Source organism: Rhineura floridana, chromosome 9 (assembly GCF_030035675.1).
Source record: "Rhineura floridana isolate rRhiFlo1 chromosome 9, rRhiFlo1.hap2, whole genome shotgun sequence".
In the NCBI taxonomy this organism is placed as follows: domain Eukaryota; kingdom Metazoa; phylum Chordata; class Lepidosauria; order Squamata; family Rhineuridae; genus Rhineura; species Rhineura floridana.
The window spans coordinates 122,863,965-122,881,433 of NC_084488.1; the positions used below are offsets into that span (position 1 = coordinate 122,863,965).

The 17,469-nt window shown below is 46.6% G+C and overlaps 1 protein-coding gene across 1 annotated transcript in view; it reads right to left on the reverse strand.

Moving 5' to 3' along the window:
• Positions 1-17,469, reverse strand: part of CPXM1 (carboxypeptidase X, M14 family member 1) — a 41,981-nt gene that overhangs the window by 9,989 nt on the left and 14,523 nt on the right. The window contains exons 5-10 of the mRNA XM_061583614.1: positions 16,634-16,718; positions 9,061-9,211; positions 7,290-7,378; positions 6,193-6,316; positions 2,811-3,007; positions 744-923 (exon numbers count right to left, since the gene is read on the reverse strand). Coding sequence (XP_061439598.1) covers positions 744-923; positions 2,811-3,007; positions 6,193-6,316; positions 7,290-7,378; positions 9,061-9,211; positions 16,634-16,718 — 826 coding nt within the window. The remainder of the gene's footprint in view (positions 1-743; positions 924-2,810; positions 3,008-6,192; positions 6,317-7,289; positions 7,379-9,060; positions 9,212-16,633; positions 16,719-17,469) is intronic.

The following is a 17,469-nucleotide window of genomic DNA, read 5'->3' on the forward strand; positions in this document are numbered from 1 at the left end:
GAAATTAGGTTGGTTCACCTTTAAATGCAAACTGGCATGAATTTCACCTCCATCCCTAGCCCTGGGATACCCTGTAGTGTTCCAGAGGATGCTGGGATGCAACTCCAGGACTGCACTCAGCCACAGACTGCTGCTCAGTACTGCTTGCAGAAATGCCCACATAATTCCAAGATTCCCTTGTGAGGACTAGAATCTTGCAGAAGCTTGATGCTGCCAGCATCCATTGGGATGACATAAGGGTGCGGGAGTGCTGGAATTGGGGCAAGGGATGAAAACCTTATGGCCACTAAAGGTATGGCTGGAGACAGGTGGAAGGATGCAGTGCGGAAGCTGGGAGTGGCACTAGCCATGAATATGGCATCAGCCAGGACTAGGGTTGCCAGGTTCAATCCCTGAGACTGATCCTGTATCTTTAGGAGAAGAAAAAAGCAAAGTGCAAGTGTTCTTGCAACACTGTAATGGGAAAAACCACAAGGTGGAATCCTCCCTTCCCCCTGCACAACTTTTCTTGGAGGCTGGGCCTGGCAACCAAGAGGTCTTCTGTATCTTTCAAAGTTGTGCAGGGGGAAGGGAGAATTCCACCTTGTGGTTTTTCCCATTACAGTGTTGCAAGAACACCTGCACTTGGCTGACTTTCTTTTCTCCTAAAGATACAGGATCAGTCTCAGAGATTGAACCTGGCAACCCTAACCAGGATTCACCAAGCAATATTGGAGGCTAAGGGGAAAGGGGGTGAGGCTCACCGTGGCATTGGCAAACGTGTAGGGCTCTGGAATGGGGATGTAATGGTTGGGGAACTTGTCAGGCACCATCTCGTTGTCCTCCGCATCCCACAGGGCCGTGTTGAGATCAGCAAAGTTGTGGTTGAGGTCAATGTTTTCGTATGTCCACCGGCCCATTACCCAGCCGGATAGCTCAGAGCCCTCCAAGGGGAAGAGAGAAACAGCATCAGTGCATGACTCGTACCCCTGCCCCATAATAACCCATTTCTGCCTTGTCTCCTCTGCTCCTCACTGGCGCCTCCTTCTGGCTCAAACAAAGGCTGTTTGCACAAGTTATAGGAATTTTGTTTCTGATGTGGCATCTCTGGGCACAGCCAATGAAGGACAAAAGCCTTTTCTGACTTGAGTGCAATTGCTTCGAAATGTGCATCTTTCGTTTCAGCAATCTGCCGGATCTCCATTTTTCCTGTTCTAGTGAACAGACAGTCCAGATTTTTCTACGCCTATTTTAAATTTTACTTTTAGTTTTGGAAAGGCACATCATTAGTAAATTGATGAGAAGGAAGCGTAATTAACATCAGACACGTCCACATGGCAGCTTATGGTGGACTCAGTTCTTTCAGTCTCCCGACATGCTAGTCTCCTGACATCACAATGATGTTAGATGTAGTGGAGCTGTTGGCTGCAATGTCAGCAGGGCAGCGAGGAACTGCATCTACTCGGGGTTTTAATCCGAATTTTCAAGGAGCCGTCCAAGGTGCACCTTGGTGTGCTCCTTGAAACTTTGGACTAAAACTCAGAGTGGATTCACTGCCCCGCTGTCATCACAGCCAACAGCCTCCACTAGTCAGATGACCTTTCCCCCCCAGCTTGGGTCTTGCAGAGTGCTTTCCAAAGCATTTTGCAAGACTCAACAGTCAGCTGATGGCCATTTCTTCAGAAGCCCCTTTCAAAGCTCTACTGCCATTGAATGGTGCCTGCAAACTCCTTGTTGGCTTAGCTAGGTTTTTACCTGCCTCACATCTGATGTCATATACAATATTAGGTCTCTAAATCCAAAGCCCCTTGGAGCGTTTCATTGGCAGCCAATCAGAGAGGCTCAGAAGTAGGGATGGAAGGATCTATCAGTTGGTCCTCTTGGTTTCTAATTTTTCAAATCTTAAATTCAGTTGTCCATGATTCTACAGCAATTTGCCATCTTGTTTTTTTTAAAAAAAACCTCATGAAAATTCAGCATTTTAGTGTGAATTTCTCCTAACAAATGCATTTTTAATTAATGTACACATTCTTGCAAGCAATTTCTCCTAATACAATGCATTATTTTATGCTATTGTCACTAATATATTAATTTTTATGCACATTTCCCCCTAATATATGCATTTTTGTAAACATTGGTTGGTTGGTGAACTGCATTGCAAAATTCGGAGAAGGGCGAATTTCGAAGGACGGCTGTGTTGCATTTCTCATATTGTTTTGGGAAGTTTGAATTTGATAGATTCAGCTTGAAATGCGAACTGAATCACATTTCTCCCCCATCCCGACTCAGAAGTAGAGTCTGTTGAGAGAAAAGCCTCCAGAATGGTGTCAGGTACAAGGGTTGTCTACAGGGATGGGATCCATTGGCTGGTGCCGGTTCGAAAGCATTCTGGCAACCTAACAGGCTGGTATCAATTCGCGTTCGTCCTTTGCCCGCTATCTGCTGTCTTTACCAATCCATTTCCCCCCAAAAAATATTGATATTAAAATAAATGTTTTTAAAGGAAATATCAATTTTTAAAGGAAATATCAACAAATGAAATATCGATAAAATTATCGATATCATTTTCAGAGCTTGGAAAAGCTACTTTTTTTCAACTGCAACTCCCATCAGCCCAATCCAGTGGCCATGCTGGCTGGGGCTGATGGAAGTTGTAGCTTAAAAAAAGTAACTTTTCCAAGCTCTGATTATTTTAGAGGTGGTTTCCCCCCCAAAAAAAACTGCTTTCAAAAATAGCCATGGGAAATCGAGCATTTACTTTAGGAAACCTACAAGTACACTCAGCGCCATTCCCATTCCTGGCCATCCCCTGGTGCCTCTGTTCTACCCACCAGCTTAAAGGCTGTCTCGTAGCCATCTGGGTTCATAGAGGGCAGCAGGTGGATCCGGGTCTCAGTGACCAGCTGCAGGATGCGAGGGTTGCCCTGATTGTACTCGTGGCAGAGGTATTCCATCAGGTTGAGCAGCAGCTCCCGCCCCAGGGCCTCGTTGCCGTGCATGCCGGCCACGTAACGGAACTCTGGCTCCCCTGCAGGAGTTGGAGAGAGAGAGACAGCGTGTAAGATAGATTTCTGGAAGGATATATTGAAAGGAGAAGAGTTTGCAGAGCTTAAGTTCCCAGATGTGTGGCAGTTATTTCATGGTGAAGGAAAGACACTTGGCACATGCTCAGAGGTACTGTTATTTATTTTTATTTCACAGATCCCCAGGCTGAGACCTGGCACAGGAGGCAGATATTGTGTCCGAACAGTTTTTTTAAAACAACAACAACAACAAAAGTTTATGATGCGTCTGTGTTGGAATTGCTCTTTAAGGTGTTTTTAAAGCTTTTTAAAAAAAACAATGTTTTTTAAAGATGTTTTGTTTTAATATGTTTTTAAGATTTTTTAGAGTGTCTTTAGTGTTTCTGTTTGCTGCCTTGGGCTCTTGCTGGGAGGAAGGGAGGGATATAAATAAAATAAAATAAAAAAATTTGCTTAAGAAGACCAGGTCAGGCAAGGCCCTCAGGTTCACTCCTGGAAATCACTCTCTGTGGCCTTCAGGCAAGACCCCCTCGCTGACCACTTCCAATGCCATGTTTGTGGCGGGCTGGTTGTGAGGGAAAGTTACTCAATGCTAAGAGGCACCTTCTTTATTACTACTCCACCTGTTCCAGGGCTGAGTCTGGGCTCTGAAAACAGGTTCTCAGGCTAAGTCCCAACATCAACAACATCATCATCTCAACAACAATGGTCACCTCCAGACTGTCAGTATTTTGCAGGAGGGATTGAAATGCAGACTGGAACTTTAGGTTTGCACAATTAAAGCGGATTAAAGCACTTTGTCGCCCTTGTGCAACAAATCCACGTTAAAAAGATGCCAGAGTTTTTGTTGATAAGAAAGTGACAAAGGAATGCACAGAAAAGTATCAGATGAATGAATGATTAACAGGAAAATGTATAACCACTGTGCAAGCAAATCAGGATGAATTCAGGATGGATGCTCATATAACCTTTCCATAAACAAATCAGAATGAATGCTCAATAAAGACCAGACATAGTCTGATGTCCATGTAATCTTTGTGCAATCAAATCAGGGTGAATGCTCAATAAACAGGTTGTCTGAAGGACAACAATATATATTTTACAGTAAAAAACCTGAGCATATGCAAGACAATTTGTTTTACAAAAACAGATTCTTCTCTGATCTAATATGATCAGAATTAACATTCTAATAACAAGAGAAACACTTCCATTTATCTGCCAAGTTCATTCCTCAACTGGAGACTTGGCTAAAATGAAGCCTAGAGGACTGTGATATTTTCCAGACTGACTCAACACTCCCTTTCCGTGCTTTAAGGCACAGGCAGCTCAAGCTCAAGCTATCATTTCCTAAACTGCAGAAGTTGTCTTTGCCTGAAAAGCCAACCCTTTGGGCCATTTCTCACATCACAAGATTTTATTACTGTTAATCTATCGGTGACCTACCTTTCTGCCCACTAGGCAGGGCTCTCAAGACAGCCCACAGTGTCATTACAAAAATAGCAGTATAATATACATATAACAAAGGTAACTTCTCCCAATAAAATCACAGTCAGCAGTAAAACATTCAGCAGCAGAGAATCAACGTTCAAACTCCTGGATCAGCCCCGAAGGTCTGGAAGAAGCAGGAGGTGTTTACAAAGCTTTCCAAAGAGCTTTCACAGAATTGGCCCAATGCACCCCTTTGAGAATGGAATTCCATCGGAACAGCACTACCACGGGGTAGGCCCTGCTACTTCAGCCTGCCAACCTGGCCTCAGAAGGCAATGGCAGGCGGGGAATAAGACCTTGCCTTGTTTTTAATAAGGGGGCATTTATGTTGGAAGTCACACAGGAGAAGATGCTCCGTAAGTTTGGGAGGGTCACTCAGGTGGTCAGTGGTGTCTAGACCATACACCTCCTCCGGTCAATCACCACACACAGAAAACCAGGTGTTTGTGAGAACAGTTCTTATGACACGGTCCTGCCTTGCCCTAGCCTCCCCCTTTAAGATATCGACATTCTCTAGTTATGCATCAAGTCCAAGTGAGGCAATGGTTGCCTTCTAACACACAAGCTGAGGACAGATTGCTGTCTGGAAGGGATGCTTGACCACTCCACCAGTACCTGATGTACGAACCATAATCCCCAGATTTCCAGGTTTATTTTTCTTTTTTTAAAACAAGAAGAGTAAGGCAGTATGCACGCCATTGAGTTGTAGTCAATGAAGTCCTAACCGAAATAGACCCACTGAAATTGACAAACCTAAGTTAGCCATGCCTATTAAACTTCAATGGGTCTACTCACCCCATTCAGTGCAGGCATGTGATGCCCTTCAAAGAATCCTGGAAACTGTCGTTGACTCTCACAGAGCTACCATTCCTAGTACCCTTGGCAAACTACAGTTCCCAGGTCTCTTTGAGGCAAGTCATGTGCTTTAAATATACTTTAAATGTATGGTGTGACTTTGTAAGCAGTCCAGGTCTCTAGTATTTATGGAACCTGAGATATGAGGCAAAACCTACAGGCATGTTTCTTATTATTTTTTTTGTGAGAAACTAGCCTGCGCCTCCCTTTCAGTGTTTTACTTTGCTCTCCCTGCCAAAAATAAAATAATAATTGCTGCAGACACCCATGTTGGCCTTCTCAATGGAAACTAGGCCTAAGACAGAAGTGGAGCTTGCTGGAGTGAATTGGGGGCTTCTGAGTCCTCATTTTAGATGCATAGTTTGATAGGTGGACCTCAGCAGAGTCTCCCTGAACCCCCACTTGAGGTGGCAGATAAGAGTGATATCAGGGGGGCAGATGAGGTAGATAAGCGTGGCAGATGTAGTAAGGCTTGTCTGAACCTGTGCTACTGGGCAACCACCATTCCAAAGTTAGAGTCCAAACCAGGTCTTATTAGAATCATAGAGTTGGAAGGTGCCTATAAGGCCATTGAGTCCAACCCCCTGCTCAATGCAGGAATCCAACTTAAACCATCCCCAACAGGTGGCTGTCCAGCTGCCTCTTGGAGGCCTCCAGTGTTGGAGAGCCCACTACCTCCTGAGGTCATTGGTTCCATTGTCGTACCACTCTGTTAGGATGTTTTTCCTGATGTCCAGTTGAAATCTGACTTCCTGCAACTTGAGCCCATTATTCCATGTCCTGCACTTTGGGATGATCAAGAATTCATATGCAATTGTCACGAATGAGGTTCAGCTACTTCACTCACCGACTTCATGCTCTCCGGGGTTGTCAGAAATCTCCATGACATACATTTTCAGGCCTAGGTAGCTCTTCCCGATGCTGTATACCCGGGTGATGTTGGGGCAGGCATCATTCACCGTCTTCATCAGCTGCACGAGGGGAAATTTTATCAGTCATTTTCTAAGTTCTGATCGCTATCATGTCCTGTCCTGAAGCTTAAGGTGAGAAATCTCTTCTCGTTAGATAACGATGACACAAGGATGATAGCGAAGATAGCTCTGCAGGAATTTGAATCCATATCTTCTGCCACCAAACTTCAGCTCAAGGAAAATCTCATACCCATCTGGAATTCTATGACATTTCTAAATATGTGGCCAAATTTTTACTTTTTTCACATTTCATTTTAAAAACTCAATTTTGTGGGACACTATTAAATAAACCAACAATCCTAACCATGCAGTCTGATACATGTCTGCTCAGGAGTAAGCCCCACTGAGTTCAGTAGGACTGACTCACTAGAATGTGTACACAGGATTGCAGCCTGACTGCAATCCTATACATATCTAGCAAAAATAAATCTGCATTGCATTCAGAGGTAAGTGTGTGTGCAGCTTAAAGCTTAATCACTTTCATATTAATTACAGGCAGTGACACTTTTTAAAATGCGACGTCTGACTTAAACTTGCAGCTTGCAATAGAGAGCCTGGTTGGGACCATTCTTCTCTTGTTCCTGGATGTTAACCATAAAACCAGAGAGTCAGGTGGTGTTGTGGTTAGAGGGTTGCTCCAGTACTTGGGAATGCAGGGTTCAAATCCCCGCTCAGCCAGTAAACTCAATGGGGTGACCTTGGGCCAGTCACTCCTCTCTTGGCCTAGCCTACCTTGCAGGGTTGTTTTGGGGATCAAACAGGGAGGGGAACAGCCACGTGCACCACCTTGAGCTCGTTGGAGGAAAGGTGGGATGTAAATGTAATAAATAGGTAGATAAATAAAATGGGAAGTTTTAGGGCAAGCTCCTATGGTCATTTTCCAGAAAAGGGGATGAGGAGAGGTGCTGGAATTTGGTGACTACTCTGGACATTTCCTTCTCTGGATTTTATCAAGGAGGGAAAGGACACATACCTTCCTCATCTGCTTGTAGTTGTGGTGCCTGAAGTCCAGTTTGTCATTGGTTACTGGTGTGGCGTCCCACAAGTAGATGTTGTTGGGGTCTGGAAAGACGAGGAGAAAGTCAAAGCTGGGTCATATTTTGCCAGCAATCACGCCATTTTGTTGACAGCGCAGGGGCAATGGAGGGGGATGGGGGAAGGAAGCACTTTCTGCAAAGCTAGCAACCACAAGATGGAGGTTCCTGCCAACCACTTCGGGGACAAACCAGAATAGTTGGATGCAGATCCTCGCCCTTGCTAGTAGGGGTGGAGGAAACAGTGGTACATTTTAATGGGAACCTACCTGACTTGCCTTTCCTAAACCAAAATGCAAAGCAAACCATGGTTATCTTTCAAAACTGGTGTTTTTCTGACTTTAGCGACGTAGTTCTCCAAGCAAAACTCCTATAACTCCTGTCCTGGCCCAGCTGCACTGGCTACTGATATGTTTCCGGGCCAGATTCAAAGTGTTGATTCTTACCTATAAAGCCCTTAACGGCACTGGACCGCAATACCTGATGGAATGCCTCTCCCGCTATGTACCAGCCCGTTCACTACGCCTGACGTCGAAGGCCCTTCTCTGGGTTCCAACGCATATGGAGGCCGGGAGAGTAATAACTAGAGCTAGGGCCTTCTCGGTGGTGGCCCCTGAGTTATGGAACGCCCTCCCTGACGAGATACGCCTGGCGCCTTCTTTGTTATCTTTTCGGCGCCAGGTAAAGACCTACCTCTTTGCCCAGGCATTTTAAATTTTAAACTCTAAATTTTCAATTTTATTTTAATTTGACTTTGTTTTATCTTGTCTATATCTTTTATGCTGTATTGTTTTCATGTTTATTTGTGTTTTAACCTGTTTTTATCTTTTTGTATACCGCCCTGAGAGCTTGTTGCTATAGGGCGGTTTAAAAATGTAATTAAATAAAAATAAATAAATAAATAAATAAAAGATGCACACAAAAAAGAGTATGTTTGGGGAAAGTGCACACAAAGGATGCTTAGATTAGCGAAGGCAAGGTACAAGAACGTATTATGTGATGGGAAATAGCTTAAGATGAGAAAAAAGGCCCAGTGGGGAGAGAATGAAACAGATTTGTCCATCCTCACTTGCTAGGCCTCTGCAAAGCATGTGCTGTCCTGAAGAGAAGCACTTGTAGTGACATAGGCAGCTGCTTTTCCCCCTTTGTTGGTCCATCTAGCTCACTGGCTGGCAGAGGCTCTCCAGCAGAGGTCTGGAGAGCCCTGTCTCCCTGGAGATGCCAAGGACTGAACTGGGGACCTTCTGGGCGCAAGGCAGATGCCCTGCTGCCGAGCGATTGCACTTTCCTGCAAATGCATATGATTGACTGCAGCGAGGGCTTCATTCAGAGGGAGACCCACTAAGTGGGCCAGGCACCAGGATTTAGCATTGTTGGGCACCTGCAGAGGCCCACACCCCACCAGGAGCTCTTCCAACCAACCCTTCCTGCCCATGCCTCTGCTTTTCCTCTTCCTTGCTGCCACTGCCTGCTCACCCTCTAAGCAAGCAAGCAGCAACAGGAGGAGGAGGAAGGCCTTGCAGCCTCCGCTCACCTTATCCTCTCACTCAGGACATCTGGGCTGAAAGGGAGAGAGCACGCAAACAGGCAACGTTGACCTCAGCAAGAAGCAGGCGGCTCCAGAGAGGGCCTTTCGACGAAGGGCCCCCCAGCCCTGGAGCCAGCACTGTCCGCAAGGCTTGGCCACAGGAAACCCTTCCCCCTCCATACCTGGCACCGTGCAACCCAGGACCTCCAGCCTCAGGCAGATAGTCCCATTCTCGAACCACGTTTGAGGGTTGATGCGGATGTAACGGGCCACCACTGGGACGGGAAACAGGTTGAGGACCGGCGTCTCAGGGTCCTTGTTTCCAGGGAACTCCTGCAACGGGTGAAAGAGAGGGAGTCCGTTGGAGTGGCTAATACAAATTTAAGTCCGGTTCCCTGGACTGGCTGGCATCAGGCTTCACAGGGAGAGACACCCTGGCTACTGCTTAAAATTCTGGGGGAAAGAAGCTGTTCTAGGGAAGCCGGGAGTTGGGGATGAAACTCCAAGGGACACAGCAAGCTGCCTTATACTAGATCTGGCTCTTGGTCCAGGTAAACCCACACGGTCTACTCTGATGGGGAGAGGGGATTGGTAAAAAGAAAGCTGAAAAACAAAGTCCAGAGGGTCACATCACTCGAAAATGCTTGGAAGTTGTTTAAAAACACTATATTAGAAGCTCAACTGGAGTGCATACCACAGATCAGAAAAGGTACCGCCAGGGCCAAGAAGATGCCAGCATGGTTAACGAGCAAAGTCAAGGAAGCTCTTAGAGGCAAAAAGTCTTCCTTCAGAAAATGGAAGTCTTGTCTGAATGAAGAAAATAAAAAAGAACACAAACTCTGGCAAAAGAAATGCAAGAAGACAATAAGGGATGCTAAAAAAGAATTTGAGGAGCACATTGCTAAGAACATAAAAACCAACAACAAAAAATTCTATAAATACATTCAAAGCAGGAGACCATCTAGGGAGACAATTGGACCCTTGGATGATAAGGGAGTCAAAGGTGTACTAAAGAACGATAAGGAGATTGCAGAGAAGCTAAATGAATTCTTTGCATCTGTCTTCACAGTGGAAGATATAGGGCAGATCCCTGAACCTGAACTAACATTTGCAGGAAAGGATTCTGAGGAACTGAGACAAATAGTGGTAACGAGAGAGGAAGTTCTAAGCTTAATGGACAATATAAAAACTGACAAATCACCGGGCCCGGATGGCATCCACCCGAGAGTTCTCAAAGAACTCAAATGTGAAATTGCTGATCTTCTAACTAAAATATGTAACTTGTCCCTCGGGTCCTCCTCCGTGCCTGAGGACTGGAAAGTGGCAAATGTAACGCCAATCTTCAAAAAGGGATCCAGAGGGGATCCCGGAAATTACAGGCCAGTTAGCTTAACTTCTGTCCCTGGAAAACTGGTAGAAAGTATTATTAAAGCTAGATTAACTAAGCACATAGAAGAACAAGCCTTGCTGAAGCAGAGCCAGCATGGCTTCTGCAAGGGAAAGTCCTGTCTCAGTAACCTATTAGAATTCTTTGAGAGTGTCAACAAGCATATAGATAGAGGTGATCCAGTGGACATAGTGTACTTAGACTTTCAAAAAGCATTTGACAAGGTACCTCACCAAAGGCTTCTGAGGAAGCTTAGCAGTCATGGAATAAGAGAAGAGGTCCTCTTGTGGATAAGGAATTGGTTAAGAAGCAGAAAGCAGAGAGTAGGAATAAACGGACAGTTCTCCCAATGGAGGGCTGTAGAAAGTGGAGTCCCTCAAGGATCGGTATTGGGACCTGTACTTTTCAACTTGTTCATTAATGACCTAGAATTAGGAGTGAGCAGTGAAGTGGCCAAGTTTGCTGACGACACTAAATTGTTCAGGGTTGTTAAAACAAAAAGGGATTGCGAAGAGCTCCAAAAAGACATCTCCAAACTGAGTGAATGGGTGGAAAAATGGCAAATGCAATTCAATATAAACAAGTGTAAAATTATGCATATTGGAGCAAAAAATCTGAATTTCACATATACACTCATGGGGTCTGAACTGGCGGTGACCGACCAGGAGAGAGACCTCGGGGTTGTAGTGGACAGCACAATGAAAATGTCGACCCAGTGTGCGGCAGCTGTGAAAAAGGCAAATTCCATGCTTGCGATAATTAGGAAAGGTATTGAAAATAAAACAGCCGATATCATAATGCTGTTGTATAAATCTATGTTGCGGCCGCATTTGGAATACTGTGTACAGTTCTGGTCGCCTCATCTCAAAAAGGATATTATAGAGTGGAAAAGGTTCAGAAGAGGGCAACCAGAATGATCAAGGGGATGGAGCGACTCCCTTACGAGGAAAGGTTGCAGCATTTGGGGCTTTTTAGTGTAGAGAAAAGGCGGGTCAGAGGAGACATGATAGAAGTGTATAAAATTATGCATGGCATTGAGAAAGTGGATAGAGAAAAGTTCTTCTCCCTCTCTCATAATACTAGAACTCGTGGACATTCAAAGAAGCTGAATGTTGGAAGATTCAGGACAGACAAAAGGAAGTACTTCTTTACTCAGCGCATAGTTAAACTATGGAATTTGCTCCCACAAGATGCAGTAATGGCCACCAGCTTGGATGGCTTTAAAAGAAGATTAGACAAATTCATGGAGGACAGGGCTATCAATGGCTACTAGCCGTGATGGCTGTGCTCTGCCACCCTAGTCAGAGGCAGCATTCTTCTGAAAACCAGTTGCTGGAAGCGTCAGGAGGGGAGAGTGTTCTTGCACTCGGGTCCTGCTTGCGGGCTTCCCCCAGGCACCTGGTTGGCCACTGTGAGAACAGGATGCTGGACTAGATGGGCCACTGGCCTGATCCAGCAGGCTCTTCTTATGTTCTTATGGAGAGGCACTCAAAGGCTCAGGCAGAGTGAGTGAGAGAGAGAGAGATTTCCATTCACCAGGCACATCAGTCTTTGCCAATTTAGGGCCCTCCATATGTTTTAGACTACAATGCCCATCGTTTTAAAGAATCCAACGCTCCTTTTAAGCAAGGGGTTTCTGATCTTATGGTTAATGTTCACTGTCTTTATGACGTATGAGGCATGCATTTTCTACACGGCTTAGAAACTATGGTTTTAAGTGGCACATAAATGACTAGCAGCCTCGTACCTGGCATTGCTCGGGAATTCTGAGCAACTAAAAATTCAGTACAAATTCATTCAAAGTGGCATCCAACTGTAGCCAAATATAGACAAAAACCTGCTCTTTGATCTCAGGAACCATCATGCAAAATTTCATTACAGTATCTTAAGAGGTGTCCAAATGCATAGCGAACAGACAGACAAAATAAACAAAAATAAATTTAAAAAATAGCCATTCGTTCTCATCAGTTGGCCATCCTGGGCTATTGGTGTAACCAGGGCCGGGGCCAGAGGGCAGCCACGTCAGGCTCTGGCTGAGGGCCTCTGGGTCCCAAGGGGTCCCAGAAGAGCCCCTCCTTAAGGTGCATGCGTAGCACTCCCTTCCATGATCTGCGGCAGCATCGGCTCCTGACCCTGCCACGGATCACGAGACAGAGTTCCCAGGCACCCCTCCTACTGCCGAGCAGGCCCGCAACACCCGCCTGTAGGCTCCACCTACCTCTCCCTTGACATAAATGTTGGTTGCACTGCAGACGCAAGCCTGCCATCAACCAAGATGGCAGCAGAGGCATCAGCCCCTTAGGGAAGCCTTAGCCACCATCTTGGTTGGTGGCAGGCATGCGTGCACAGCATGGGCAGCATTCACCAAGGGAAAGGTAGGTAGGTGGGGCATGTGTGCGGGTGCCAGGGCCCCAGCATGCCTGGCACCGGCCCTGGGCGTAACAAAAGAAGAGTTCAGGCAGACGCCCAAGCAGTGCCCTTGAGCTGTCTCTCACCTTTGGCTGCCTTCCAAAGAGATCCTCCTCATCAGTGCAGACTTCCCTGATCCACCAGAGCCTTACCTGACCTCCTCTTGCAGAGGAAGACCGAGACCTGCAACGTGTGGGACAAGCTGTGCCTGCTTGGAATTCCCTTTCCTGCTCCCTGAACTCTTCCTGCCCGACCCTGGCCAACTGCATCCTGGACTCCCCGGTGCAGGGATGCACAACTCACCCCCCTCCTCAACTGAACGCAGCCCCCTGGTCATGTGTAGTGGGCAGCCCACTGCGAGAAGAGGGACCAGCTTGTTTTGCTGCCAACCCAGGAACCCAAAGAGCAGAGACACACTTACTTTTGTGCCGGTTCCCGTGCATGTCTCTGCCTCTCTTTTCTAAAAATGGGGGCACACAACATGAATCAAACTCTGCCCCCTTTTACTCTAAAATCCGGTTGGATTAGCTCAAGTGCTTTTATTAAAAATTCACCTTCAGGCAGAGCTTGCAACTGATTGGTAGATCAACCTGTTGCCGCTCCAGGTGTGGCGAATGGAAACACTTTGCTGTAGGCTCAGGCAGAGACAGAAATTGGCCCAATGCTCTGCTGTGGGCGGCAGGAGTGTAGTCGTCCAGGGTCTCAGGGGGTCTCAGACTTTTTTGGGAGCAGGGTCCCAGCAGGGTCCCTATGTCTCCAGCATCCTATCAGCCGATCAGCCTGAAAGGGGCGTGTGTTAGCCACTAAGAAGAGTCTTCTAACATGCTTCCTTGTCCTTTCCTGCTGATTGGAGCCAATCAGAAAGGAGTAGAGTTAACCACTGAGAGGATTCTTCTTAGTAGCTAACACACTCCCTTTTCATGCTTATTTGCTCGTAGGCTTATAGGCTGTTGTTGTTGTTGAAGGCATTAACAAGGATCTCATTCTCAACTCAGCAGCAAAAAAAGAAAAAAAGATGGGCGGAGGCATGGCTGTGACTATCACGAAGGGACCCTGCACTTCTGAATTTGCCACTGCACTACTGGTGGGCGGTCCTGAAAGATCTGAAGTCAGCAGTGGGGAAGGGAGGTGTGTCCAGCCGAGGGCAGAGTCGCTTCAAACCACACCCAGAAAAACCATCCTCCTGCTTTTTTGTGCCTGCAGCTAAAGACTGGGGTGTGGGGGACAACTGCTAGGCACTCGGTAGGCCACAATTTGGGGCAGGAGGGCTCCAGGTGGGCTGGGCAGTCCAGGAACATAGGCAAATAGGAAGATGCCTTCCACCGAGTCAGAACGCAGGACCATCTAGCTCCGTATTGACCAACAGGGGCAGCCAATGTGCTCTCCAGACAGTGTTGGACTCTGACTCCCATTGCCCTTGAACCACAGGCTATGTTGGCTGGAGGCCGATGGGACGTGGAGTCCAATAATACGCGGAGGGCTCCATGTTGTCTCCTCCTGCTCCACATTGATCGACAGCGCATCTCCAGGATTTCAGGCCAGGGTTCTCTCCCAGGCCAACCTTGGAGATGCCCCTGGGGATTGAACCCGGGACCTTCTGCCTGCTAAGCAGAGGCTCTGTCCCTGAGCTATGGCTCCTTCCCATGTTGCGCAGCTCTGCACAGAGCATCAAAGCCCGATGCTGGGTTTGAGGAGTGGGATGCGCAGGGGGCCTCCAATGACACCTGCGGTGGGAATCAAAAGTCCATGATCAGCAGGCTTGAGCCCATTTCCTGCCCAGACTATTGAGGGCATGCTAGCCCACTCCTGGCTACTCACCTTTGGGAGGGAGAGGACAGATCTCTTAGAGGGAGAATATGGGGGACTGCCTTCTGATGGTCCATCTAGCTCAGTATTGTCTACACTGACCGGCAGTGGCTCTCAGGGTTTTAAGACAGCCCTATCTGGAGATGCCAGGGATTGAACCTTGCATTCACAGCAGATGCCTTTCCCTTGAGCTATGGCCCTTTCCTAACGGGAGGCATTCAGGCACCCAGTTTCCCTTGGCAGGGGGCACAGAAGCCCTTGATTCCTCTTTGGTTTGCTTGGCACATCCTCCCAGCGCACAAACTCTAGCTTTGGAACTCTGCTTTTACCCTAGTGCCAAGATCCAGCTCAGCCCCACTCTTGTCCTTTCTCTTATGAAGGAAGGAGCAGCAGCAGCCAGAGAACAGAACCAAGAAGCATGGAAGTAGCGTAACTCTTCATGCTGTAAAAGTCAAATGGCGCACTTTGGGTTATGTACCTTGCCAACCTTGTGGAGGAACAGCCAGAATTTGGACAGAATGAGGGATTCTGAGAAACCGAGTTTTCATTGCAATTATATATATATATATAACAAGAGGCTACTGTAAGGACAGAATATGGAGAAACTGATTGGTTCCCCATTGGAAAGGATGTGAGACAGGGTTGTATTTTATCACCCTATTTATTTAATCTATACGCAGAACATATCATACAGAAAACAGGATTAGACCAAGATGAAGGTGTGAAAATTGGAGGTAGAAATATCAATAATTTAAGATATGCAGACAATACCATACTACTAGCAGAAACCAGTAATGATTTGAAAGGAATGCTGATGAAAGTTAAAGAGGAAAGCGCAAAAGCAGGACTACAGCTTAACGTCAAGAAGACTAAAGTAATGACAACAGAAGATTTATGTAACTTTAAAGTTGACAACGAGGACATTGAACTTGTCAGGGATTATCAATACCTCGGCACAGTCATTGACAAAAATAGAGACAATAGTCAAGAAACCAGAAGGCGGCTAGGACTGGGGAGCACAGCTATGAGAGAATTAGAAAAGGTCCTCAAATGCAAAGATGTATCACTGATCACTAAAGTCAGGATCATTCAGACCATGGTATTCCCCATCTCTAAGTATGGATGTGAAAGTTGGTCAGTGAAAAAAGTGGATGAGAGAAAAATCAACTCATTTGAAATGTGGTGTTGGAGGAGAGCTTTGCAGATACCATGGACCACAAAAAAGACCAATAATTGGGTGTTAGAACAAATTAAACCAGAACTATCACTAGAAGGTAAAATGATGAAACTGAGGTTATCATACTTTGGACACATCATGAGAAGACCTGATTCACTAGAAAAGACAATAATGCTGTGAAAAACAGAAGGGAGTAGAAAAAGAGGAAGGCCAAACAAGAGATGGATTGATTCCATAAAGGAAGCCACAGACCTGAACTTACAAGATCTGAACAGGGTGGTTTATAACAGATACTCTTAGAGGTCGCTGATTCATAGGGTCGCCATAAGTCATTGACTTGAAGGCACATAACAACGACAAATACTTTATGGTTTCCAAGGAAAGTTTGAAAATGTTCAGGCAATGTCCTAAGGATATCTTAGTTAGAAAGAAAGCTCACTTGTAATTTTTTTAATATAATTTTGCTATTACACCAATACATAAGAACCAGAATAGCCTCAAAATTAAATAAGGGAAATCTTAACTTACAGCCCCGCCAATTAATCAACAAAAGTTTTATAGCTGATTAATCTACCAATTCGAACTTGCAGCTCTTCTGGCTTGGAAACAGGGTTGCTCAAGACCGCCTGCTCCAATACGAGCCTGCCCGGTCATGAAGATTCTGATCTACAGAGCCCCTTCCTGGGATACCTTCTGCTCTCTGCAGTTAAGGTGGGTGGCAGTGATTGAGATTCAGGCCTTCTTTGCAGTGGCACCTCAGCTCTTAGATATCCTCCTGACATCCATGCGCCTGTAATCTACTCCTATGGCAAATGGGCTATGTGGTGCTGCCATTCTCTCATACCGCCCCATGCACTGAATGCCAGCTCCTGCACACCTATAAGTCTAGCCAATCAGAGGCCCCTGCATGGTAAGTCCAGCCAATCAGAGAGCCTGGCATCTCACCCACGACCCTTCCGGACCCACAGGGACTCACCGCGTCTTCGCTTCCGTTCTTGCTCGGCTGCCAGCTATGAGTGTCGTTGCTGAACTGGATCTTATAGGAAGTCACCCAGTCGTAGCTGATGGAATAAAAAATAATCAGGGAAATGCACAAAAGCAAATTAATTAGGGGAGTGGAACCGCATTTATCACCACCCCCCTTGTTCTCTAAGGCAGGGGTGGGGAACCTTTCTTTAGCCCGAGGGCCATGTTCCCTTGTGGGCACTCTTCTAGGGACCACATGCTAGTGGTGGGCGGCGCCAGAGGCAGAAGTGGGCGGCCCAACAGAAGTGATGCTAACTGTTCCACATGATGAGGTTTCTGCACACACACACCCCCATCCAGGCATGCAAGAAGAATTGTCGCAGGTCACGGGCACATTCTAGCCAGGCAGCAGCACCCTAGGAGGGACCAGGGCTGACCTGGTGTGGGATGCGGCCTCGGGGGGAATCCCAAGGGCTGGATAGAAAGGCCTCAGGCTCCACCCCATGTCTCAAGGTTTGCCCCAGCTGCAGCTGGAAAAGGCGTAAGAGAGAAGGAGCAAATGACAGAATGTGCCTCAAGGTGGATCTCCTTCACTCAGCACAGAAACTGGCAGCAGAATCCTGAGAATCCCAGATTCATCAGCATAGGAGGCTGCCTTATTCCAAGTCAGACCGTTGCTCCATCTACTTTAGTACTGCCTACACTGACTGGCAGAGACTTTCCCGCAGTTCAGGCAGGTGACATTCCCAGCCCTACCTGGACAAACCAGTAATTGAATCTGGGACTGCCTCATGCAAAGCAGATGCTCTACCCCTGAGCCACGGCCCAAATAGTGATCGTGAAGGA